General features: G+C 40.3%; 1 protein-coding gene across 9 annotated transcripts in view; it reads right to left on the bottom strand.

Moving 5' to 3' along the window:
* CCDC141 (coiled-coil domain containing 141) overlaps positions 1 to 26,170 on the bottom strand; it is a 232,836-nt gene that overhangs the window by 135,963 nt on the left and 70,703 nt on the right. For all 9 annotated transcript variants that reach the window (XM_004004541.5, XM_012132430.4, XM_012132415.4 and 6 more), the window contains exon 5: positions 14,173 to 14,426. In XM_004004541.5, coding sequence (XP_004004590.2) covers positions 14,173 to 14,426 — 254 coding nt within the window. The remainder of the gene's footprint in view (positions 1 to 14,172; positions 14,427 to 26,170) is intronic.

The raw sequence follows: 26,170 nt of genomic DNA, 5'->3' as shown, positions 1-26,170 counted from the left end.
GAGTTCTATTCCCTGCCCGGTATGGGGCGGCAGTGGTGTTGAGAAAAGGAAAGCCAACAGTTCCCAGCACCAGAGGCAGGGGAAACAAAGGGCTCAGGGGGCTGGAAAGATACAGGCACACAGCTTAAGGAGAGGCCACTAACCTGGTTGTACAATGGGAAGATGCATGCAAAGGGAGCAGTGTGGAGCTTTTTCCAGGTAGCATGCACAGGAAACAGCTATGTCAGCAGTCTGATCACGGGTGAGAATGTAATTTAGTCGCAGGGCATGTCACCCAACCCTCTTACCAACCTTAAGTAATGGTGTCTAATTAAAATGCTGTGAAGCCATCAGTCCAACTGAATGGAATATTGAGGAGAAAAACTAAGTTTAATGAAAATGTAATCAATTACAACAGGTATAAATGAGCTAAAGAAATTGTTAAAGGGTGGAGAAAGGGAGAGGAAAATTGATTTCTAGCCTAATTTTACAAAAAAGTTGAGCTTTTGAATAAAATAGTCTGGATACTAAGCCATGGAATGGCATTTATTCCCCCTCCACATAATTTTAGAAAGCTAAGATTATTGAATGATTTAGAAAACTGGTATGGGATCTGGCTAATTTGGTGATTATCCAGTAAAGCTCAGAAAGTAATCATCAAAAGGTGTAGTGATATGGTGAGCATATGGACATTTATTGAGCACTGACATATATCAAGCTGTGCTCTAAGAATGTTTACATATATAATCTTGTTTATTTCTATAACAAATTTATAAATAGATATTGTTATTATTCCCAATTTATAGAAAAGGAACTGAGGCACAGAGTCTGAGTAACTTTCCCAAAGTCATATCATAAGTAAATGTGAAATTTGGGATTGCCGTCCACACCATCTGTACCAGAGTTCCTCAGTTACTACATTTGACAGGCAATGTCACTGAAAGTAATGGTGGGAACATGCATTCTAATTAGGAGGGGGTTCTATTGCTTTCAAAATCACATGCTTTTCCTACAAACACTAAGATATTTTGCATAACTTAGAGTGAATTCTAGAAATAGTATATGCGCTAAAAATGAAATTCTGTGATAAATTTTACTCTACAAGCGTTTGGAAAGTCATGGATATCTTTTACTGGACCAAACTATCAGATACCAGTATCCATTAATAAGTTAATTCAACCCTTATTTTGGTCTTATGTCACCCAATGACAAAACCCTATACTCATAGTAGGGGAGTGGATAAATTAGGAGTTCAGGATTAACGTATACACACTGCTGCTGCTGCAAGGACCTACTTGTTTAGCACAGGGGATAAATATCTTTTAACAACCTATAATAGAAAGGCTCCAGTTTCATCCACCTCATTAGAACTGATTCAAAGGTATTCTTTTTAATGGCTGAGTAATACTCCATTGTGTATATGTACCACAGCTTTCTTATCCATTCATCTGCTGATGGACATCTAGGTTGCTTCCATGTCCTGGCTATTATAAACAGTGCTGCGATGAACATAGGGGTACATGTGTCTCTTTCAATTCTGGTTTCCTCGGTGTGTAAGCCCAGCAGTGGGATTGCTGGGTCATATGGCAGTTCAATTTCCAGTTTTTTAAGGAATCTCCACACTGTTCTCCATAGTGACTGTACTAGTTTGCATTCCCACCAACAGTGTAAGAGGGTTCCCTTTTCTCCACACCCTCCCCAGCATTTACTGCTTGTAGACTTTTGGATCGCAGCCATTCTGACTGGTGTGAAATGGGCTTCCCTTTCCACTATATGTACACACACATACATAGACACATATATACTTAAAACTGAACCCCTTGCTGCACACTTGAAACTAACACAACATTGTAAATTAACTATACTTCAATTTAAAAAATTAAGCTAAATTCAAAGATTTTTAAAAACTTGTTTAGCACAGGGGAATACATTTAATATCTTTTAACAATCTATAATGGAAAGGGCTTCCCAGGGGGCACAGTGGTGAAGAATCTGACTGCCAATGCAGGAGATGCAAGAGATGAAGATTTAATCCCTGGGTTGCGAAGATCCCGTAGAGTAACCCATTAACTGGAAATGGTAACCCATTCCAGTATTCTTGCCTGGAAAATTCCATGGACAGAGAAGCCTGGAGGTCTACAGTCCATGGGGGTCACAAAGAGTCAGACACAACTGAATGACTGAGCATACACACGTAATGGAAAAGAATTTGAAAAAAAAAATGCATATAGATATACACACACATACATAGACACACACACACACACATATATAACTGAATTACTTGCTGTACACTTGAAACTAACACAACATTGTAAATTAATTATACTTCAATTTTAAAAATTAAGCTAAATTCAAAGATTTTTTAAAACCCTCACTGTGTTGTAGCCACTAAGCCAGGCAATTTTTTGTTACTTCATATTAATTTAAGCTGGTCAACCATTCAAGCTCTAAACCCTGGTTAGAAGGTAGTACCATTTAAAGGAGAATATGCATGTATGTGCATGTATGTGCACACATGTGTTGGAGAAGGAAATGGCAGCCCACTCCAGTGTTCTTGCCTGGAGAATCCTGTGGATGGAGGAGCCTGGTGGGCTGCCGTCTATGGGGTCACACAGAGTCGGACACGACTGCAGCGACTTAGCAGCAGCAGCAGCATACATCTGTGGACACACACAGGGTTTTATAGCTGCCCAGCAGATACAAGACTTGTGCCCTGATGCTGCGCTTACACTGTCATTGCAGATATCATTTTAATTGCCTATTGACATATGATTATGATATACGTGGTACTCAAATTTAAAAAACTTCCAAATATGAATTCTATTACCTACTTTTCTTCCCACAAAGATGGGTATCTTGTAAACCATATGTGATCTGGGCAGTAAAAAGATTATCTGCCTTTATGTCTTATTTAATTCTCCTAGATGTCCTTGATACTGTCTTATACAAAAAGACCATGAATAACTTCGTTTTAATTTATTTGTTTGTCTCACTTATTCCTGATTGGAGCAATTGAGAAAAATTACATTCATAAATCTTCTTGCCAAGATCATTAATTATGTACGAAGTACTCCAAGCTGCTTCTGATTCTCATTAATGAAGCAGATTATCTGCAAAATAAGATGCTGCTGGAGTTGGGAAAAAAGGTCAGCTACTCATCTTTAAATGTAAAACAAGTGCACATTTGTACATCTGAAAAACGAAAGAGAGGACATGCTATGATTATGCTTTTCAGGCTATCACATCCCAATTAAGATAGAAAAGTATGTGGTCTTCATCTGCTTTTTTTCTGAAATTGATGTAAATTTTAAGTTGCCATCATTGTGGTCACCTAATTTCTTTTCCAAAGGAAATTAGCTGAACTATTACAGTTCAAAAGCCTTAGGTTATAAGCACTTAGAAACAGAGGAGTATTAAATGCATCTTTTAAATGGCTCTTATGAGAGAAGATGCATTAGGTATTCAGACATCCACATTGTTATTCATCAGTAATCTTTGCTCTAATTCTCCATTTAATGTTCCTTCTTCTTACATGGTTAAAATGATTGACAAAGCTGATATTTTATCAATGCAAGGTTTGACAGCTCCTGTGTTCCCTAAAAAAAAGTACAGAACTGACAAAATTATCTTTACCCTCCAGTGAAGCATGTGTCTCTGTGGTTCCACAGTGTTCCAGGCTTTATGGGGTAGTTCATCCAGGAACATGACAATCACAGAACTCAAATCACTAACAGAGTCACAATCAACTTGGTGTCCCTGCTGCTAATCTTCCTCAGTGTATCTTCAACAAAACTTTACCATAGAACATTCAGGAAAAACTTGAAAACTTAGGTAAGATAATTATGCTTCTATCTACCTGGATTTAAAAATCTTTCCTTGTTCACATAATTATCAACATAATAAATCTTACTTATTATTTATAATAGTGAGAAACTGAAGAGACTCTACTTCCACATCAATAAGATATTATTTAAATTGTGCTACATTCAGAGAGTGAAATAGAACATGAAAATTATCTCTGGTATTTTTGACACAAGACTATGTCTGCTGCTAAGTCACTTCAGTCGTGTCCGACTCTGTGCGACCCCAGAGACGGCAGCCCACCAGGCTCCCCCGCCCCTGGGATTCTCCAGGCAAGAACACTGGAGTGGGTTGTTGCCATTTCCTTCTCCAATGCATGAAAGTGGAAAGTGAAAGTGAAGTCACTCAGCCATGTCTGACTCTTAGTGACCCCATGAACTGAAGCCTACCAGGCTCCTCCATCCATGGGATTTTCTAGGACATGTTTAATTTGAGTATTAGGTAATAAGATAACAAGATAATATGCATAGGTTATTAGTTTTTGTTTGCTTGTTTTGCTAATTCTTTAATTAATGTATGTGTGCCTGTGATATACTCATGCTTGGATAAAAGTCTAAAACACAGCAGAAGTCAAATGCTAATTTGCAATTATTTGTATGGCTAGTAATCTAATCTATAGTTTTAACTAATAAATAGATAAACATTAAATCATAAGCAGAAAAAATACAATTCTATTTTTGTTTAAAATTGCTAATTGAGTTTCCATTAAACAAGTATGGCTAAGATTATAAAAGTGACTTATTTGATCATACCCTGTGAAAGCAAAATAAATAATGAATTTAGCCTTTAATGCAAGACCAATCTTTCTGAGAGCAAAGATGAGTAGGATTGGGGGAGTATGTAATGCATTGGGTCTTCACTGTTCTTTTCAGACGCGATGATAAAAAAGGCTAATACTAATATTGCATTTTCCATGTACCAGGTACTGTTCTAAGCACTTGACATAGAATAACTCGTTTGATGATTCTAATAACACTGTGGTGTAGGTACTATTGCCTCACATTTTACAGAAGGTTCATTTTATGGGTTGAGATGAGAAAAGACATTTGATGGGTTTCCCTGATGAGAAAACTCAGGGAGGTTAAATAATTGCACAGGTACTCAACTGGTAAATGGCAGAGTCAGGATTCGAATGCAGTCAATAGGCTCCAATAGTTTGGCCACCTGATGCAAAGAAGTGACTCATTGGAAAAGACTCTGATTCTGGGAAAGATTGAAGGCGGGAGGAGAAGGGGATGACAGAGGATGAGATGGTTGGATGGAATCACCAACTCTATGGACATGAGTTTGAGTAAGCTCCGGGAGTTGGTGACAGGCAGGGAAGCCTGACATGCTGGAGTCCATGGGGTCACAAAGAGTCAGACATGACTGAGAGACTGAACTGAATTGAACAAGCTGGTCCCAGGATCTGTGATCATAAAAGCACAAAGAAACAACAGTGACCATTATTAAATACTTGAGTTGCTGCTACTGGCATTTGTGAAAGAAAACGTAATATGGGATCTTTTAAGACAAAGATTCTTAAATTTTATATGTAAGGAAAGGATTAATTTATTGATTGATATACTCTAAAAATTTATTTTTTGGTCTCATGATCTTTTTTTTTTTAGCCAGGACATGGAAACAACCTAGATGTCCATCAGCAGATGAATGGATAAGCAAGCTGTGGTACATATACACAATGGAGTATTACTCAGCCGTTAAAAAGAATTCATTTGAATCAGTTCTGATGAGATGGATGAAACTGGAGCTGATTATACAGAGTGAAGTAAGCCAGAAAGAAAAACACCAATACAGTATACTAACACATATATATGGAATTTAGGAAGATGGCAATGACAACCCTGTATGCAAGACAGGGAAAGAGACACAGATGTGTATAACGGACTTTTGGACTCAGAGGGAGAGGGAGAGGGTGGGATGATTTGGGAGAATGACATTCTAACATGCATACTATCATGTGAATTGAATCGCCAGTCTATGTCTGACGCAGGATGCAGCATGCTTGGGGCTGGTGCATGGGGATGACCCAGAAAGATGTTATGGGGAGGGAGGTGGGAGGGGGGGGTTCATGTTTGGGAATGCATGTAAGAATTAAAGATTTTAAAATTTAAAAATAAAAAACTAAAAAAAAAAAATCTTTAATTCTTACATGATCTTTTTTTTTTTTTTTGGACACACACGATACATGGGATCTTAGCTCCCTGACCATGGATTAAACCCATAATCCCTGCAGTAGAAGCACAGAGTCTTAACCACTGGACTGCCAGGAAAGTCCCTCATGACCTTTTCGTAAAAATTCTTATTGAAATATAGTTGATTTACAATGTTGTGTAAGTTTCAGATATATAGCAATATATATATACACACACACACACATACACGGACATAATCAGTTATAAATATATATATGCATATATATTAGATTTTTTTCCTTTACAGGTTATTACAATACAGTGAATATAGTTTCTTGTGCTGTACAGTAGGTCCTTACTGGTTATCTCTTTTACGTATAGTAGTGTGTATATTTTAATCCCATACCCCTAATTTATCCCTCCCCTTACTCTCCCCTAAGTTTGCTGTATATAGGTCTATTTATGTTTTGTAGACAGGTTCATTGATAACATTTTTTTTTAGATTCTAAATATAGTGATATCATATGATATTTATCCTTCTCTGTCTGACTTACCTCAGACACGGATAATAATCTTTAGGTCCATCCACGGTGCTGTAAATGGCATCATTTCATTCTTTCTATGGCTGAGCAATATTCTATTATTTATACATACCACATCTTTATCCATTTATCTGTTGATGGACATTTAGGTTGTTTCCATGTCTTGGCTATTGTAAATAGTGCTGCTATGAACACTATGATCAAAACCATCCCAAAGAAAAAGAACTGCATGAAGGCAAAGTGGTTGTCTGAGGAGGCTTTACACAAAGCTGAGGAAAGAAAAGAAGCAAAAAGCAAGGGAGAAAGTGAAGATATACAAACTGAATGTAGAGTTCCAGAGAACTGCAAGGAGAGATAAAAAGGTGTTCTTAAATAAAGGATGCAAAGAAATAGAAGAAAAAAATAGAATGTGAAACACTAGAGATCTTCAAGAAAATCGGAGAATCAGGGGAACATTTCATGGAAGGATGGGCAGGATAAAGGACAGAAACGGTAAGGATCTAACAGAAGCAGAAGAGATTAAAAAGAGGTGGCAAGAATACACAGAAGAACTACACAAAACAAGGTCTTAATGACCCAGATAGACACGATGGTGTGGTCATCATTCACCTAGAGCCTGACATCCCGGAGTCAGAAGTCAAGTGGGCTTTAGGAAGCATTACTATAAATCAGGCTAGTGGAGATAATGGAATTCCAGCTAAGCTATTTCAAATCCTAAAAGATCATGAATTTAGAGTGCGTCACTCAATCAGTCAGTGAATTTGGAAAATTCAGCAGTGGTCACAGGACTGGAAAAGGTCAATTTTCGTTCCATTCCTAAGAAGGGAAGTGCCAAAGAATGTACAAACTGCCGTACAACTGTGCTCATTTCACGCGCTAGAAAGGTTATGCTCAAAATCCTTCAAGTCAGACTTCAGCAGTATGCGAACTGAAACCTTCCAGATGCACAAGTGGGGTTTAGAAAAAGTAGAGGAACCAGAGATCAAACTGCCAACATTCTTTGGATCTTAGGAAAAGCAAGCGAATTTCGGAAAAACATCTACGTCTGTTTCACTGGCTACGCTAAAGCCTTTGACTGTGTGGATCACAACAAACTGTGGAATATTCTTAAAGAGATGGGAATACCAGATCACCTTACCTGTCTCCCGAGAAACCTGTACGCAGGTCAAGAAGCAACAGTTACAACCGAACATGGAACAATGGACTGGTTCAAAATTGGGAAAGGAGTACGAGTCTGTATAATGTCACCCTGCTTAGTTAACTTACACTCAGAGTACATCATGGGAAATGCAGCCAGGATGAATAACCAGTGGGACTCAAGACTGCCAGGAGAAATATCAACAATCTCAGATAGGCAGATGAAAGGGATGGGAATACCAGACCACCTGACCTGCCTCTTGAGAAACCTATATGCAGGTCAGGAAGCAACAGTTAGAACTGGACATGGAACAACAGACTGGTTCCAAATCAGGAAAGGAGTACGTCAAGGCTGTCTATTGTCACCCTGCTTATTTAAATAATATGCAGAATACATCATGAGAAACGCTGGGCTGGAAGAAGCACAAGCTGGAATCAAGTTTGCAGGGAGAAATATCAATAACCTCAGATATGCAGATGACACCACTCTTTGCCAGAAAGTGAAGAGGAACTAAAGAGCCTCTTGATGAAAGTGAAAGAGGAGAGTGAAAAAGTTGGCTTAAAGCTCAACAGTCAGAAAATTAAAATCATGGCATCTGGTCCCACCACTTCATGGGAAATAGATGGGGAAATGTGGAAATAGTGTCAGACTTTATTTTTGAGGACTCCAAAATCACTGCAGATGGTGACTGCAGCCATGAAATTAAAAGACGCTTACTCCTTGGAAGAAAAGTTATGACCAACATAGATAGCATATTGAAAAGCAGAGACATTACTTTGCCAACAAAGGTCCGTCTAGTCAAGGCTATGGTTTTCCAGTGGTCATGTATGGATGTGAGAGTTGGACTATGAAGAAAGCTGAGTGCCGAAGAATTGATGCTTTTGAACTGTGGTGTTGGAGAAGACTCTTGAGAGTCCCTTGGACTGCAAGGAGATCCAACCAGTCCATTCTGAAGGAGATCAGTCCTGGGTGTTCTTTGGAAGGAATGATGCTGAAGCTGAAACTCCAGTACTTTGGCCACCTCATGTGAAGAGTTGACTCATTGGAAAAGACTCTGATGTTGGGAGGGATTGGGGGCAGGAGGAGAAGGGAACGACAGAGAATGAGATGGCTGGATGGCATCACCAACTCGATGGACATGAGTTTGAGTGAACTCTGGATGGACAGGGAGGCCTGGTGTGCTGTGATTCATGGGGTTGCAAAGAGTCGGACACGAGTGAGAGACTGACTGAACTGAACTGAACTGACCACTCTAATGGCAGAAAGTGAAGAGGACCTAAAGAGCCTCTTGATGAGGTGAAAGAGGAGAGTGAAAAAACTGGCTTAAAATTCTACATGAAAAAAACTAAAATCATAGCATCCAATCCTATTACTTCATGGCAAATAGATGGGGAAATAGTGGAAGCAATAACAGATGTTATTTTCTTGGATTCTAAAATCATGGCAAATGATGACTTTAGCCACAAGATTAAAAGATGCTTGTTACTTTGAAGTAAAGCTATGACAAACCTAGACAGTGTATTAAAAAGCAGAGACATCACTTTGCCCACAAAGATCCATATAGTCAAAGCTATGATTTTTCCAATAGTCATGTACGGATGTGAGAGTTGGACCATAAAGAAGGATGAGCACTGAAGAATGGATGCCTTCAAATTGTGGTGCTGGAGATTCTTAAGACTCCCTTGGACATCAAGGAAATCAAATCGGTCAGTTTGAAAGGAAAATCAACCCCAAATATTCATTGGAAGTACTGATGCTGAAGTTGAAGCTCCAATATTTTGGTCACCTGTTGCAAAGAACTGACTCTTTGGGGAAGACCCTGAATGCTGGGAGGGACTGAAGGCAAAAGGAGCAGAGGGCACAGAGGATGAGATGGTTGGATAGCTTCAAGGACTCAATAGACCTGAATTGGAGCAAAGTCCAGGAGATAGTGAAGGACAGGGAAACCTGGCATGCGGCAGTCCACAGGGTCACAAAGACTTACTGGTAAACAACAACACACGAACACTGGGGTGCATGTATCTTTTCAAATCATAGTCTGTTCCAGATACATGCCCAGAAGTGGGATTGCTGGGTCACATGATAAGTCTACTTTTAGTTTTTTAAGGACCCTCCATATTGTTCCCCATGGTGGCTGAACCAATTTACACTCCCACCAGCAGTGTAGGAGGGTTCCCTTTCTCCACATCCTCTCTAGTATTTACTATTTTTAGACTCTTTGGTGACAATCATTGTGACTTGTTTGAGGTGATACCTCACTGTTGTTTTGATCTGCATTTCTCTAATAATTAGCAATGCTGAGCAAGAACCTTTTCATGTACCTGTTGGCCAGATGTATGTCTTCTTTGGAGAAATATCTAATTAGATCTTACCCCATTTGCTGATTGGGTTGTTTTCTTGTTTTGTTTTGTTTTGATACTGAGCTGTATGAGTTGTTTGTATATTTTGGAAATAGACCAGTTTTACTTAAAATAAAATTTATCCTTAAGATAATTACTAAATTGATTTTGGTTCTAGACCATTAAGAGTAGAGTCTAAATGAAAGCCTGGTTCTTGTAACCACAACTGCAAATTCTTAAAGCCTTACTATACCTATGGCAGCTTCTAAAAACTAAATAGTTTTAAGAGACTTAGACACATATAACAACAGTAATACTAAACTCAGGGGGATGAATAGGAATGAAAGGAGAAAAAATTCATAAGTTGTAAATATCCAAGAACAGTGATGACAAGAAAACTAATATTTATTAAGCATCTTTTAAAATGGTAGGCATTGTGCTCCATGCTTTACCCATGTTATTGAATTTAATCCTCAGAACAAGTCTGTGAATTGTTATTATTTCCAATTTAAAGATTAGACTCGGTAAAACAACAATGAGATACTGCTATGCTCCTATCAGAGTGGCCAAAGTCTAAGACACTGATAGCATCAAGTGCTGACATGGATGTGGAACAACAGCAACTCTCTGTCGAACGTGGTACAGCCACTTTGGAAGGCAGTTTGGCCATTTCCTATAGACATACTCTTGGCATATATCATCCAGCAATTGTGTTCCTTGGTATTTACCCAAATGAATTAAAAACTTATGTTCATACAAAAACCTGCACATGGAATACTCATTACAGCTTTTTTCATAATGGTCAAAACTTAGAAGCAACCAAGCTGGCCTTCAGTAGGTGACTGACAATGGGATATTATTCAGTGCTAAAAAGAAATGAGTTGTCAAGTCATGAAAAAATTGGATAAATCTTAAATACATATTAATAAGCAAATGAAGACAATCTGAAATGGTTACATATTATACAATTTCAGTAATATGACATTCTAGAAAAGGCAAAACTATGGAGACAGTAAAAAGATCAGTTTTTGCCAAGGATTAGGCAGAGTGGAATGAATAGGTGGAGCATAGATGATTCTTTGGGCAGCAGAATAATTTGTGTACTAAATGGTTGATATATGCCATTACATATTTTTCCAAACCCATAGAATGTACTGCACCAAGAGTAAACCCTATTGAAAACTATGGATTTGGGGTGATAATAATGTGTCAGTGTAGGTTCATCAGTTACAACAAATGTACCACTGTGCTGGGGGATGTTGATAGTGGGAGAGGCTGTGCATGTGTGGGAACAAAGGATATCATGTACTTTCTGCTCAGTTTTGCTATGAATCTAAAACTTCTCTAATAAATAAATTCTATTTTAAGAAGTATTCCCTCAAAAAGAACACACACTTTCCCCCAAATATGAAGCAATGCAAGTTAGGGAACTCACCAAATCAAAACCCTTCTGTAATCTCTTACTTTAGTTATTATCAAGACATCTTTCTGCTTTCTGGGGTTGGCATGGTATCTAGATTTCCCTTAAGCACATGCTTAGATAGTTCATTTTGAATCTTCATGTGGTTATTTATTTTTTACTGCAGAGGATAAGTGGATGATTACTGTCATAGTCTCAAAGCAGAAAGGCAAAATTACTACCTTAAAAATAAATAAAACATACAGTAGCTGCTTTTTCATTCTTGGGAAACTGTTCTGTGTTTTGAAAGCCTCTTCGCAGATAGAATGTCTCTGGATAAGAGAGGTTGTAGTTTAAAACGGATAAACTACTCTACATGATAAAGTTAGAGGAGCTTTTAATGTATTCTTGGAAGCACTAGAGGTAGGGGATAGGTGTTATGAATTCAATAGAAAGAAAATAAGTTTCTTTTTAAGTGAACAGCATCTCTGGGAACATGGTTTCAGGTCAGGATTAGGGGAGAAGGAGAAGGACAAAGAGAAGGAAAGGGGTAGAGTGTCATGGAATAGGGAGGTCAATGAACTCTGGAAATGGTTGTCTGAGAAACAACTTTATGTTTTTCCTTGTCCTGAGCATTAATTCTCCTTTGCTGTGCCAGAAAGTGAAAGTGTTAGTTGCTGAGTTGTGCCCAACTCTGTGTGACCCCATGGACTGTAGCCCACCAGGCTTCTCCTTAGGATTTTCCAGGCAAGAATATTGGAGTGGGTTACCACTTCCTTCTCCAGGAGATCTTCCTGACCCAGGGATTGACCCAGGGTCTCCTGCATTGTGGATAAACCCTTTACTGTCTGAGCCACCAGGAAATCCCTTGCTGTGCCAGAATTCTCAGTTAAAGTCTACTGCATTAGATCAAAGGATTCTGGGGGTTGAGCATGTAAAGGTGTGGTGGGGGAAGAACTAAAGTGGGGAAGGGCTGTGGCTTAGCAGGCAAAGCACAGCAGAAGCAGGACAGCAAATGGTAGTCAAGGCAAAAGGGCTGAAAGTGGAGACGGGCTGAGGCATATATAGCGACTTAGAGGAAGAGGTTGCAAAATGCAAGATGACTATGTGTCTGGAGGTGTCTGCATTTGGGTGTCTGTCCTATGATACCTCCTCAGAGAGGCCTTCTTGATTCCTTCTCTGATTAAAAGTAGATCAACCAAAGGTACAATTCACTGCCCTAGTTAATCTTCTTTATAGCACTTGTCATTGTTCATTTGTTTATTATTGTACCCCTGGAAGGGGAAATGGCAACCCACTTCAGTATTCTAGATGGCAAATCTCATGGACAGAGATGCCTGGAAGGCTACAGTCACAAAGAGTCAGATGTGATTTAGCAACTGAACAATAACGACAAAAAGCACTAGAACTGTAGTTCTCATCTAGGGGTAATTTTGCCCCCCAGGGGACATTTAGTAATGTCTGGAGACCTTTTTGGTTGTTACAATTAGAGTATATTGTACTGGCATCTGATAGGTAGAATGTTGCGCAACACTCTAGAGTGTCCAGGACGGCCTCCCAAAGGAATTACCTGGCACCAACTGTCAATAGTGCTGAGGTTATTGACAGTTAAGCATTAGGAAATGCATTGCAGGAAAATTCCTAAGGAAATGCATTGAAGGAAAATTCCTAGAGGAAAAAGACTTTATCTTGTATGTTGTGTATCCCCAGTACTTACAGTAGGATCTGGTATCCAGTAGGTTGCCTGGCAGACTACAGTCCATGGGGTCGCAAAGAGTCAGACATGACAGAGCGACTAAGCACAGCAGTACAGCAAACAGTGGGTACTCAATAAGTATTACTTGAAAGGTTAATTGTCATTTCAATCCTCATTTTTCCAGCTTGAAAGAAGAACCAGTTCTCCTGGACTCATTTTTATTACCAGCTCTATGTCAATCTCTCCAGTTTAGACCAGAGCAATAATATAAAGTGTATGAAGAGACCCCTTTCTTATGCATCTAGACCAGGATACCTCCTTCCACATCATTTCTCCCTAAAAATTCCTTCCACTTAATCTGTATGGGTTAAAGCATGGGACTGGGGCAGTTCTAAACATAGCAATAAATATCCTACCTATTTGAGCTGGGGTTTTGCAAAGAGTTCTATCCACTCTTACTTTCAAGTGATTGGGACACAAGGAACCTACAGCAAGCACAGTGACAAATGACCAGCGCTGGGCCCATAATCTGGGTAGTGGGCTCTAACAAGCCTGCAACTCATCACCCTCCCACCCCAAATCCCTCTAACCACTGAGCATCCAACCATAGGCCAAGGTTACATTTCTTCATTGGTATCAGAATGTTCCTCTAAGAACAGTATCTCTATTTCAGGCTGATAGACTTTCACTGGCATTAGCAACAATCTAGTACAATTCAGCACCATCATGCATCTCCAACATTCAAGAAATCCACAATGAACGTTTCCCAGTTTCAGAAAAATGTATCTTAAAGTAGTGACCTGGATGGAAGCAAGAAAGAGAATCCAACAATAAGACCTAGTCATTTTCAAAACTGCTAGTGGATATCCTCCCATTAAAAACAAATGAGGATTATAATGAGAAGAAATAAAATCTTTGTTTTTATATTATGTGCTTGGGAAAACAACATGGTACTTTGGATCAAAGACGAAAGGATTTGACCATGAGAACTGAAAAGCTGTCCCAGGACACAGATCATCCACATACCAAGCCAGTTTCGTTAGCCAAGGTCAGGATAACATCAGTGCCCCTTCAGGTTACCTGACTTTCCTGTTGGTCCCACTGACACATCTGCAGAACCTGACTCAGTTCCTGCTGCTGTTGCTTCAGGTACTTGTCTAGTTGCCGCCTCCTGTCTTGGAGAAGTTCAAGAAGACTGTCAATCTTCAGGCAGCTGTTTTGAGCTCCCTGAATCATCTCAGCATTTACATTGGGTCCATCACTCTTGATTTTTTCTATGAAGTCAGTGAGTTCTTGACTTTTGTTTAAAAGGGCTAGAGATCGTTCTAAGAGTTCTAGAGAGAAAAACAAAAACAAATAAACAACAGTGATATGAGCAAGCTTTTATATAGTAATAGTTGGACTTTTCATATCATTTAGAATATATGTAAACCTCTATTAGAAATAAGGAATTCAAATATGTAAACATAAAATGCCTCTGATTCAACTGGTCAGACAGCTCAGCCTAACAATTGCTATGATGCCAACTGCTAAGTGGTAGGAGGCTGAAGTTTTCAGCATTAGCATAAATCAGTACAGGGAATGGAAAGAAGCACTGGCTCAGTTTGTTTTTAGTGGTATGGTGCTGGTTAAGGCACCTACTCTCCTTGGCACACTCTACATCCTGAGGTGATTGGACTAAATCTGAGGTTTCAAGGCCAATGCCCGCAGTGACTGAACAAGAGCTCAGTGGATGTGCTGTCCAGGTGCCCAGATGCCAGAGACTATGGCAAAGTGCAAAATACGTGCTTAGACTCACAGGATCAGCTGTCACTAGAGCCAGTCAACAGTGGACATCAGAGAATATGGATTCAGTGTTGATAGGGTTTCCGAATTTTAGAGAGTTATACACATGGATTTTTATGTAAAAGTTTCTGATTTTTAAACGTTTTGTAATTTGTATTTTTAAATGAAAAATAATTTTAACTGAAGGATAAAACAAAACATGGCTCTCTGGCAAATGGGCCACCACTTGTGCTCTCTGGAGTAAAGAGCTTTTTGGGTTTGGGCAACATCTTGTCGAAGTGGAAGCTTAAGCCTGAAAATTAAAGGGCCACCAAGGGAGAGAGTGCAGAAGAGGGAGCTGAGAGTAGCATTGCAAGAGCAAGCTCACTTGGGGACCAACTGGAAGAGCAGCTGGAAAACTATCCAGTCTCCACAGCCAGAAACCCAGCAGACAACCATGACATATCCCTCACCCTAACTTCCTCTCTCTTGAGACCTGTCGATTTCACCTTCTATCTCCTGCATCTGTCTGTTTTTCTCTATCCCCAGTACAGAAAGCATCATCTGTTCCCTGAACTTGTGTGTACATGTCCTCAGTAGAGTCTGACTCTTTGCGACCCCATCGACTGTAGCCCGCCTGGCTCCTCTGTCCATGGGATTCTCCAGGCAAGAATACTGGACTGGGTTGCCATTTCCTCCTCTGGGGGATCTTCCTGACCCAGGGAGGAAGATCCTGTGTCTCCTGCCTTGGCAGCCAGATTCTTTAACACTGTGCCACCTGGGAAGCCCATATCCACAACAGAAAGTATCATCTGTTCTGTGAATTTATGTAGTCATCTCTTAATCGCATCTCCTCTCCAATCCATATATTAGCCAGAAAGATTGCTTCTAAACACAGTATGTCTCTCTCTCTCTCACTCACACTCAGACACACACACACACACACACACACACACACACACACACACACACACACACACACACCCTCCCAATGGCTTCCCATTGTCTTTGAATTAAGGAGAAACCCCTTAACATGATTTCAGTTCTAGCACGGTCTGGTCCCTATCTTCCTTTCAGATGGTCTCAATCTCTTTACCTCCATCCATATCTTCTTTACCTCACACACAGTTGACTCCCTGTTGCCCCAGAATTTTCACTACATTCTTGGCCAGGGACACCATTCTCCTCATCCCTTACTTCTCTACGTTTACTCTCTGCATACTTCAATTTTAGTCAATGCTCAATTTCTCAAAGGAGAAATCAGACTGGAACAAATCTTCCTATTCAGTGTTCCCAAACACAATGTTCCTCTCACTCACAGCTCTTTTCACAGATATAGTTCTATATTTATATGTCAGGTTAGTTGACTAATGTCTGGTTTTGTCACCAGGCTCCAGTGCAATATGAGGACAGGGATCACGAGTGTATCCTTAGCACTACTGTAGTGATTGGCACAGAGAGATATTCAATAATTTTTTTTAGAAAGCTTGCCTGAAAGTAAAGTCATCAGTTGTGTCTGATTCTTTGCGACCCCATGGACTATAGCCTACCAGGCTCCTCTGCCCATGGGATTTTCCAGGCAAGAGTACTGGAGTGGGTTGCCATTTCCTTCTCCAGGAAATGTTCTAACAAAACCTGGTCCACTGGAGAAAGGAATGGAAAACCACTTCAGTATTCTTGCCTTGAGAATTCTGTGAACAGTAATGAAGAGGCAAAAAAATAGGACACTGAAAGATGAACTCCCCAGGTTGCTAGGTGCCCAATATGCTACTGGAGATCAGTGGAGAAATAACTCCAGAAAGAATGAAGAGATGGAGCCAAAGCAAAAACAAAACCCAGTTGAGGATAGGACCGATGATGGAAGTAAAAAGGATGCTATAAAGAGTAATATTGCATAGGAACCTCGAATGTTAGGTCCATGAATCAAGGCAAATTGGAAGTGGTCAAACAGGAGATGGCAAGAGTGAACACCGACATTTTAGGAATCAGTGAACTAAAATGGACTGGAATGGGTGAATTTAACTCAGATGACCATTAAATCTACTACTGTGGGCAAGAATCCCCTAGAAGAAATGGAGTAGCCATCATAGTCAACAAAAAGAGTCTGAAATGCAGTACTTGGATGTGATCTCATAAATGACAGAATGGCCTCTGCTAGTTTCCAAGGCAAACCATTCAATATCATGGTAATCGAAGTCTAGGCCCTGACCAGTAATGATGAAGAAGCTGAAGCTGAATGGTCCTATGAAGACCTACAAGACCTTCTAGAACTAACACCCACAAAAGATGTCCTTTTCATTATAAGGGACTGGAATGCAAAAGTAGGAAGTCAAGAAACACCTGGAGTAACAGGCAAACTTGGCCTTGGAGTACAGAATGAAGCAGGGCACAGGCTAATAGAGTTTTGCCAACAGAACGCACTGGTCATAGCAAACACCCTCTTCCAACAACACAAGAGAAAACTCTACACATGGACATCACCAGATGGCCAACATTAAAATCAGATTGATTATATTCTTTGCAGCCAAAGATGGAGATGCTCTATACAGTCAGCAAGATAAGACCAGGAGCTGACTGTGGCTCAGATCATGAACTCCTTATTGGCAAATTCAGACTTAAATTGAAGAAAGTAGGGAAAACCACTAGGCCATTCAGGTATGACCTAAATCAAATCCCTTACAATTATACAAGTAAGGGTTAGTCACTTAGTCGTGCCCGACTCTTTGCAACACCATGCACTTCAGCCCTCCAGGCTCCTCTGTTCTTGGGATTTTCCAGGCAAGAATGCTGGAGTGGGTTGCCATTTACTTCTCCAGGGTATCTTCCTAACCCAGGGATCAAACCCAGGTCTCCTGCATTGTAGGCAGATGCCTTTACCGTCTGAGCCACCAGGCAAGTCACTGAAATCAAACATATTGAAAAGGGGAAAGAATTATGAAAACTAAAGATGCTAGAGATCAGCAGTCCTTCAGAGATATAAGGAAGAAATGTTGGGAAGACTTGGGGTTTTCAGATGGGTACGTAATAGAAACAAAAGCCAAGTTACCAGGTTGAGAAATGGAAAAGCAATGATGAAGTGAAGTCAGTAAGAAAGGGCCATCTTTGAAACATTTGTGGCTCGAAGAAAAATAAGGATAAACCATAAGCAGAGTTGAAGACGTGGCCTTTTATTTTCAGACGGGAGAACTGTGAAAAGTACCCAGAGAGTAAGGAACACTATCAGAAAGGGACTGTGCGTGCAAACTCACTTCAATAGTGTCGACTCTGTGCAACCCTATGGGCTGTAGCCCGCCAGGCTCCTCTGTCCATGGGATTCTCCAGGCAAGAATACTGGAGTGGGTTGCCATTTCCTACTCCAGGGAATCTTCCTGACCTAGAGATGAAGCCTGAGTCTCTTTGTCTGCTGCATTGGCAGGCAAGTTGTTTACCCGAGTGTCATTAGGGAAACCCTGAAATGGACTAGCCAGTTCTAAAAGCCACATTCTAGTCAGTAGCTCAGTGTTCTCCTCTCTGCACTATGGCTCTCTAGTTTAGCATTCTAGCATCTGGCCGTGAACAACGCAGCAACGACTGCGGTAGTTGGGCCAACTGACTCTTCCCTGACACCTTTTTTTTTGAGAGCTAAAGAGAAACTGACATATTCTGAGATAAAAAGGAAAGGATTTGAAACAGTTTATGCTACATGACCTAGATTTGTCCAATAAAGTAGTAGATAATGTTATCTGCTCAGAGCAAGAAAGGAGGGGTTAGGTACACTGGGCACTTTGACTGAGAATTAATAATACAAAGTAACAAACAACAAAAACAACCATATCCTTGAAGCACGACAGGAATAAGATAAATCATGTAGAGGAAGAAAACTCAAGGAGCGGATTAAAATTAAAGTCGATCTCTCACATGGAGAAATGGAAGAAACATGAAAAAATGGGAGAAGCATGGACAGAAAAAAAACATATTTGTCTAGAAAAAATTATTATGCAGAAGGGAAAGGAAGAACTTGAAAATGAGGTGAAAACAGGTTATAGAAGTCCTTGCCTATCAAACTGGAGAGTTTTGATTTGTAGAGTCTTAATATAATCAATAGCACATCTGATTCTCCATGTATAGGTACACCTATTTGCTTTACATTGAAGAGCATGTTATGATACTTCACAGTTACACACATACATATACATATACAGGACGTACGGGCAGGTGTGGGGTTTTCACATGTACCATATGCTTTTCTTCCTTTCATTAAACAGCTCTTAGACACTGCTGCTGCTGCTGCTGCTAAGTCACTTCAGTCATGTCCAACTCTGTGCAACCCTATAGACAGCAACCCAGCAGGCTCCCCCGTCCCTGGGATTCTCCAGGTAAGAACACTGGAGTGGGTTGCCATTTCCTTCTCCAATACATGAAAGTGAAAAGTGAAAGGGAAGTGGCTCAGTCATGCCCCACTCTTAGCAACCCCATGGACTGCAGCCCACCAGGCTCCTCCATCCATGGGATTTTCCAGGCAAGAGTACTGAAGTGGGGTGTCATTGCCTTCTCCGTCTTAGCCACTAGACTTTTCAAATAAGAGAAGGAAGCAGAGCTTTCCATCTCAGGGTATTGTAGACTGATTAATAGGTCAGGCCAACCTGTTCTAATCACCACAGAGTGGTGTACCCAAAATTTTCATTTGCAATCTTTTTCTGGTTTTCTGTTTCAATTTCTGCCCAAACAGTATAACCACTGCCATGGTACCAGCAAGCATGGAGGCTCCTGAGCCCAGGTTAACTTGAAAATGCACCTGGACCATAGTCAGTCTGTTACCTTCTACCACGGTGGCCCCTGAAATGGACACATTGTTCTCTAAGTTTTCTCTGTCAGTTCCTTTGGTTCTTCCTCTCTCAGTTTCTTACATCTTAACATTTTTTAAAAGTTTATGTGGTGAGTTCTGACAGAATGTGGTCCACTGGAGAAGGGAATGGCAAACCACTTCAGTATTCTTGCCTTGAGAACCCCATGAACAGTATAAAAAGGCAAAAAGATAGGACACGGAAAGATGAACTCCCCGGGTTGGTAGGCGCCCAATATGCTACTGGAGATCAGTGGGGAAATAACTCCAGAAAAAATGAAGAGATGGAGCTAAAGCAAAAACAATACCCAGCTGTGGATGTGACTGGTGATGGAAGCAAGGTCAGAACTGTAAAGAGCAATACTGCATAGGAACCTGGAATGTTAGGTCCATGAATCAAGGCAAATTGGAAGTGGTCAAACAGGAGATGGCAAGAGTGGACATTGAAATTCTAGGAACCAGTGAACTAAAATGGACTGGAAAGGGTGAATTTAACTCAGATGACCATTGAATCTACTACTGTGGGCAGGAATCCCTTAGAAGAAATGGAGTAGTCATCTTAGTCAACAAAAGAGTCTGAAATGCAGTACTTGGATGCAATCTCATAAATGACAGAATGACCTCTGCTAGTTTCCAAGGCAAACCATTCAATATCATGGTAATCGAAGTCTAGGCCCTTACCAGTAATGATGAAGAAGCTGAAGCTGAACAGTTCTATGAAGACCTATAAGACCTTCTAGAACTAACACCCACAAAAGATGTCCTTTTCATTATAGGGGACTGGAATGCAAAAGCTGGAAGTCAAGAAACACCTGGAGTAACAGGCAAACTTGGCCTTGGAGTACAGAATGAAGCAGGGAAAAGCTAATAGAGTTTTGCCAACAGAACGCACTGGTCATAGCAAACACCCTCTTCCAACAACACAAGAGAAGATTCTACACATGGACATCACCAGATGGCCAACATTGAAATCAGATTGATTATTTTCTTTGCAGCCAAAGATGGAGATGCTCTATACAGTCAGCAAAATAAGACCAGGAGCTGACTGTGGCTCAGATCATGAACTCCTTATTGGCAAATTCAGACTTAAATTGAAGAAAGTAGGGAAAACCACTAGGCCATTCAGGTATGACCTAAATCAAATCCCTTATGATTATACAGTGTAAGTGAGAAATAGATTTAAGGAACTAGATCTGATAGATAGAGTGCCTGATGAACCATGGATGGACTTTCATGACATTGTACAGGAGACAGGGATCGAAACCATCCCCATGGAAAAGAAATGCAAAAAAAGCAAAATGGCTGTCTGAGGAGGCCTTACAAATAGCTGCAAAACGAAGAGAAGTGAAAAGCAAAGGAGAAAAGGAAAAATATACCCTTTTGAATGCAGAGTTCCAAAGAATAGCAAGGAGAAAAAGAAAGCCTTTCTCAGTGATCAGTGCAAAGAAATAGAGGAAAACAACAGAATGGGAAAGACTAGAGATCTCTTCAAGAAAATTAAAGATACCACAGGAACATTTCATGCAAAGATGGGCTCAATAAAGGACAGAAATGGTATGGACCTAACAGAAGCAGAAGATATTAAGAAGAGGTGGCAAGAATACATAGAACTGTATCAAAAAAAGATCTTCATGACCCATGTAATCATGATGGGGTGATCACTCACCTAGAGCCAGACATCCTGGAATGTGAAGTCAAGTGGGCCTTAGAAAGCATCACTATGGCAACCCACTCCAGTACCCTTGCCTAGAAAATCCGATGGATGGAGAAGCCTGGTAGGCTACAGTCCATGGGGTCGCAAAGAGTCAGACATGACTGAGCAACTTCATTTCACTTCAATTCACATGAACAAAGCTAATGGAGGTGATGGAACTCCAGTTGAGCTATTTCAAATCCTAAAAGATGCTGCTGTGAAAGTGCTGCACTCAGTATGCCAGCAAATTTGGAAAACTCAGCAACGGCCACAGGACTGGAAAAGGTCAGTTTTCTTTCCAATCACTAAGAAAGGCAGTGCCAAATAGTGCTCAAACTACCGCACAATTGCACTCATTTCACATGCTAGCAAAGTAATGATCAAAATTCTCCAAGTCAAGCTTCAACAGTATGAGAACTGTGAACTTTCAGATGTTCAAGCTGGTTTTAGAAAAGGCAGAGGAACCAGAGATCAAATTGCCAACATCTGCTGGATCATGAAAAAAGAAAGAGAGTCCCAGAAAAACATCTATTTCTGCTTTATTGACTGCCAAAGCCATTGACTGTGTGAATCACAATAAACTGTGGAAAATTCTGAAAGAGATGGGAATACCAGACCACCTGACCTGCCTCTTGAGAAATCTGTATGCAGGTCAGGAAGCAACAGTTAGAACTGGACATGGAACAACAGACTGGTTCCAAATCAGGAAAGGAGTATGTCAAGGCTGCACACTGTCACCCTGGTTGTTTATCTTATATGCAGAGTACATCATGAGAGACGCTGGGCTGGAAGAAGCACAGGGTGGATCAAGATTGCCGGGAGAAATATCAATAACCTCAGATATGCAGATGACACCATCCTTATGGCAGAAAATGAAGAAGAACTAAAGAGCCTCTTGATGAAAGTGAGAGAGGACAGTGAAAATGTTGGCTTAAAGCTCAACATTCAGAAAACTAAGATCATGATATCCGTTCTCATCACTTCATGGCAAATAGATGGGGAAGCGGTGGAAACCTGACTGACTTTATTTTGGGGGGCTCCAAAATCACTGCAGATGGTGATTGCAGCCAAGAAATTAAAAGACACTTGCTCCTTGGAAGGAAAGTTATGACCAACCTAGATAGCATATTCAAAAGCAGAGAAACTACTTTGCCAACAAAGGTCCATCTAGTCAAGGCTATGTTTTTTCCATTGGTCATGTATGGATGTGAGAGTTGGACCATAAAGAAAGCTGAGCGCCAAAGAATTGATGCTTTTGAACTGTGGTGTTGGAGAAGACTCTTGAGAGTCCCTTGGACTGCAAGGAGATCCAACCAGTCCATTCTGAAGGAGATCAGTCCTGGGTGTTCATTGGAAGGACTGATATTGAAACTGAAACTCCAGTTCTTTGGCCACCTCATGCGAAGAGCTGACTCATCTGAAAAGACCCTGATGCTGGGAAAGATTGAGGGCAGGAGGAGAAGGGGACAATAGAGGATGAGATGGTTGGATGGCATCACTCACTCAATGGACACGAGTTCGGGTAAACTCCAGGAGTTGGTGATGGACAGGGAGGCCTGGTATGCTGCAATCCATGGGGTTGCAAAGATTTGGACATGACTGAGTGCTAAACTGAACTGAACTATGTTTTCTACCTATTTACTCTAACATTTGATCACACAAAGTGATGTATTTTTCAAGGGTAAACTGTCTAGATATATCATGACCTTTGAAAAATAAATCTCTATAGTGCACTCATCTCCCATGCTAGTAAAGTAATTCTCAAAATTCTCCAAGCCAGGCTTCAGCAATACACGTACCGTGAACTCCCTGATGTTCAAGCTGGTTTTAGAAAAGGCAGAGGAACCTGAGATCAAATTGCCAACATCCGCTGGATCATGGAAAAGCAAGAGAGTTCCAGAAAAACATCTATTTCTGCTTTATCGACTATGCCAAAGCCTTTGACTGTGTGGATCACAAGAAACTGTGGAAAATTCTGAAAGAGATGGGAATACAGACCACCTGACCTGCCTCTTGAGAAATCTGTATGCAGGTCAGGAAGCAACAGTTAGAACTGGACATGGAACAACAGACTGGTTCCAAATAGGAAAAGGAGTACGTCAAGGCTGTATATTGTCACCCTGCTTATTTAACTTCTACGCAGAGTACATCATGAGAAATGCTGGACTGGAGGTAAGACAAGCTGGAGTCAAGATTGCCAGGAGAAATATCAATAACCTCAGATATGCAGATGACACCACCCTTATGGCAGAAAGTGAAGAGGAGCTAAAAGCCTCCTGATGAAAGTGAAAGAGGAGAGCGGAAAAGTTGGCTTAAAGCTCAACATTCAGAAAACTAAGATCATGGCATCCGGTCCCACCACTTCTTGGGAAATAGATGGGGAAACAGTAGAAACAGTGTCAGACTTTATTTTTGGGGGCTCCAAAATCACTGCAGATGGTGACTGCAGCCATGAAATTAAAAGACGCTTACTCCTTGGAAGGAAAGTTATGACCAACCTAGATAATATATTCAAAAGCAGAGACATTACTTTACCCACTAAAGTCCGTTTAGTCAAGGCTATGGTTTTTCCTGTGGTCATGTATGGATGTGAGAGTTGGACTGTGAAGAAGGCTGAGCGCTGAAGAATTGATGCTTTTGGACTGTGGTGTTGGAGAAGACTCTTGAGAGTCCCTTGGACTGCAAGGAGATCCAACCAGTCCATTCTGAAGGAGATCAGCCCTGGGATTTCTTTGGAGGGAATGATGCTGAAGCTGAAGCTCCAGTACTTTGGCCACCTCACGTGAAGAGTTGACTCATTGGAAAAGACTCTGATGTTGGGAGGGAGTGGGGGCAGGAGGAGAAGGGGACGACCGAGGATGAGATGGCTGGATGGCATCACGGACTCAATGAACGTGAATCTGAGTGAACTCTGGGAAATGGTGATGGACAGGGAGGCCTGGCGTGCTGCGATTCATAGGGTCGCAAAGAGTCGGACACGACTGAGTGACTGAACTGAACTGATAGTGCACTTAAAGATTGTATTTTTTTGCATATACAAACCCTACTTACAACACAATACCCTGTTATATGAGGCTTCTAGATATTGAATAAATTTTTGTTTGTTTTGGTTAATTGTGACTATATCTAAAAAAGTAATATTAAAGTATATATTATACTAATAATATGTCATTATGAAGTATAAATAACAAAGTCAAGATGGATCCATGAGGGGGATACACCAATTAAAGTGAATTTATAGCTTGTTAAAATTCAAATGTGTATTTTTTAAAAAGCATCAAGTGTGGGATGCTTTGACATTTTGACATTGAGAACATGGGTGATATTTCTTTCAAATGTATTTTTAAATATCAGTGTTACTCAATGAGATAGTGTTTCTTAAACTTATTCAATGAGTATTTTTAAATTATACAAATGTAGAGAAAATACTGAATAGTATAATAGACCACAATGTACCTATATCTCAGCTACATTTAAAATACATGTAGAAATTTAAGATAAAGGAAGTTATAATATGATTGTTCCTGTAAGGACACTTTTTAAGCATTATGCCCATTATAAAAAGGCCATTGGAAAATTGGAGGGTGTAATTGTGATTCTTCAGAGCTTAGAAACAATTTTGTCCTCTTTAATGTCCCTGTAGTACCTTATTGCTCATTTTTTAAAAATTGTTTTCTCACTGGAGGATAATTGCTTTACAATATTGTGGTTTCTATCATACACCAACATGAATCAGCCACAGGTATACATATGTCCCCTTCCTCCTGAACCCCTCTTTCACCTCCCACCCCATCCCGCCCCTCTAGATTGTCACAGAGCACGCTTTAAGGTCCCTGTGTCACAGAGCAAACTCCCACTTGCTATGTATTTGACGTATGGTAATGTATGTCTCCATGCTATTCTCTCATTTCACCCCCCCTCCTTCCCCCACTGTGTCTGTTCCCTATGTCTGTGTCTCCATCGCTGCCCTGCAAATGGGTTCATCAGCACCATCTTTCTAGATTCCATACATATGCATTAATATTTGTCTTTCTCCTTTTTAAAAAGCATCAAGGTCACATTTTGATATTTCATGTCTAAGAGCTGGTTAATGAAAGGAAGAAAAGCATAAGGAATACGTGGAAACTCTGCCACCTGCCCATACTTCCTGTGTATATGTATGTGTGTAACTGTTTACAGTATCATAGTAAGCTCTTCAATGTAAAGACAACATTTGTCTTTCTCTTCCTGACTCATTTCACTCTGTATAACAGGCTCTAGTTTCAAGCAGTTCATTAGGACTGATTCAAATGTGTTCTTTTTCATCGCTGGGTAATATTCCACTGTATGCGCATAGCACAGCTTCTTTATCCATTCATCTATCAGTGCACATCTAGGTTGCCTCCATGTCCTACCTATTGTAAAAAGTGATGCCATGGACATAGGTCCATGCATCTCTTTCAATTATGGTTTTCTCAGGGTATACACCCAGGAGTGGGGTTGTTGGGCCATATGGCAGTTCTATTCCTGGTGTTTTAAGGAATTTCCATACTGTTCTTCATAGTGGCTGTATTAATTTACATTCTTACCAACAGCTATTGCTCACTTTTACATCATGCTGCTGAGTCTTAAATTGGGATTATATACAAATAACACTCAATAAACATACTTTGAGTTGGATCTTATTCTAAACCCTGGAGATTCTGAGATGTACTAATTCCACTCCTCCAGAATCATATAATCTGGTAATGTAAACAAATAGGGAAATAAATTATTACTACACAATATGCTGGGTGCTAAATCAGAAGAACTCATAGGAA

The sequence above is a fragment of the Ovis aries genome, chromosome 2, assembly GCF_016772045.2.
Source record: "Ovis aries strain OAR_USU_Benz2616 breed Rambouillet chromosome 2, ARS-UI_Ramb_v3.0, whole genome shotgun sequence".
NCBI classification, from domain to species: domain Eukaryota; kingdom Metazoa; phylum Chordata; class Mammalia; order Artiodactyla; family Bovidae; genus Ovis; species Ovis aries.
This window is presented reverse-complemented; position numbering and strand designations above follow the sequence as displayed.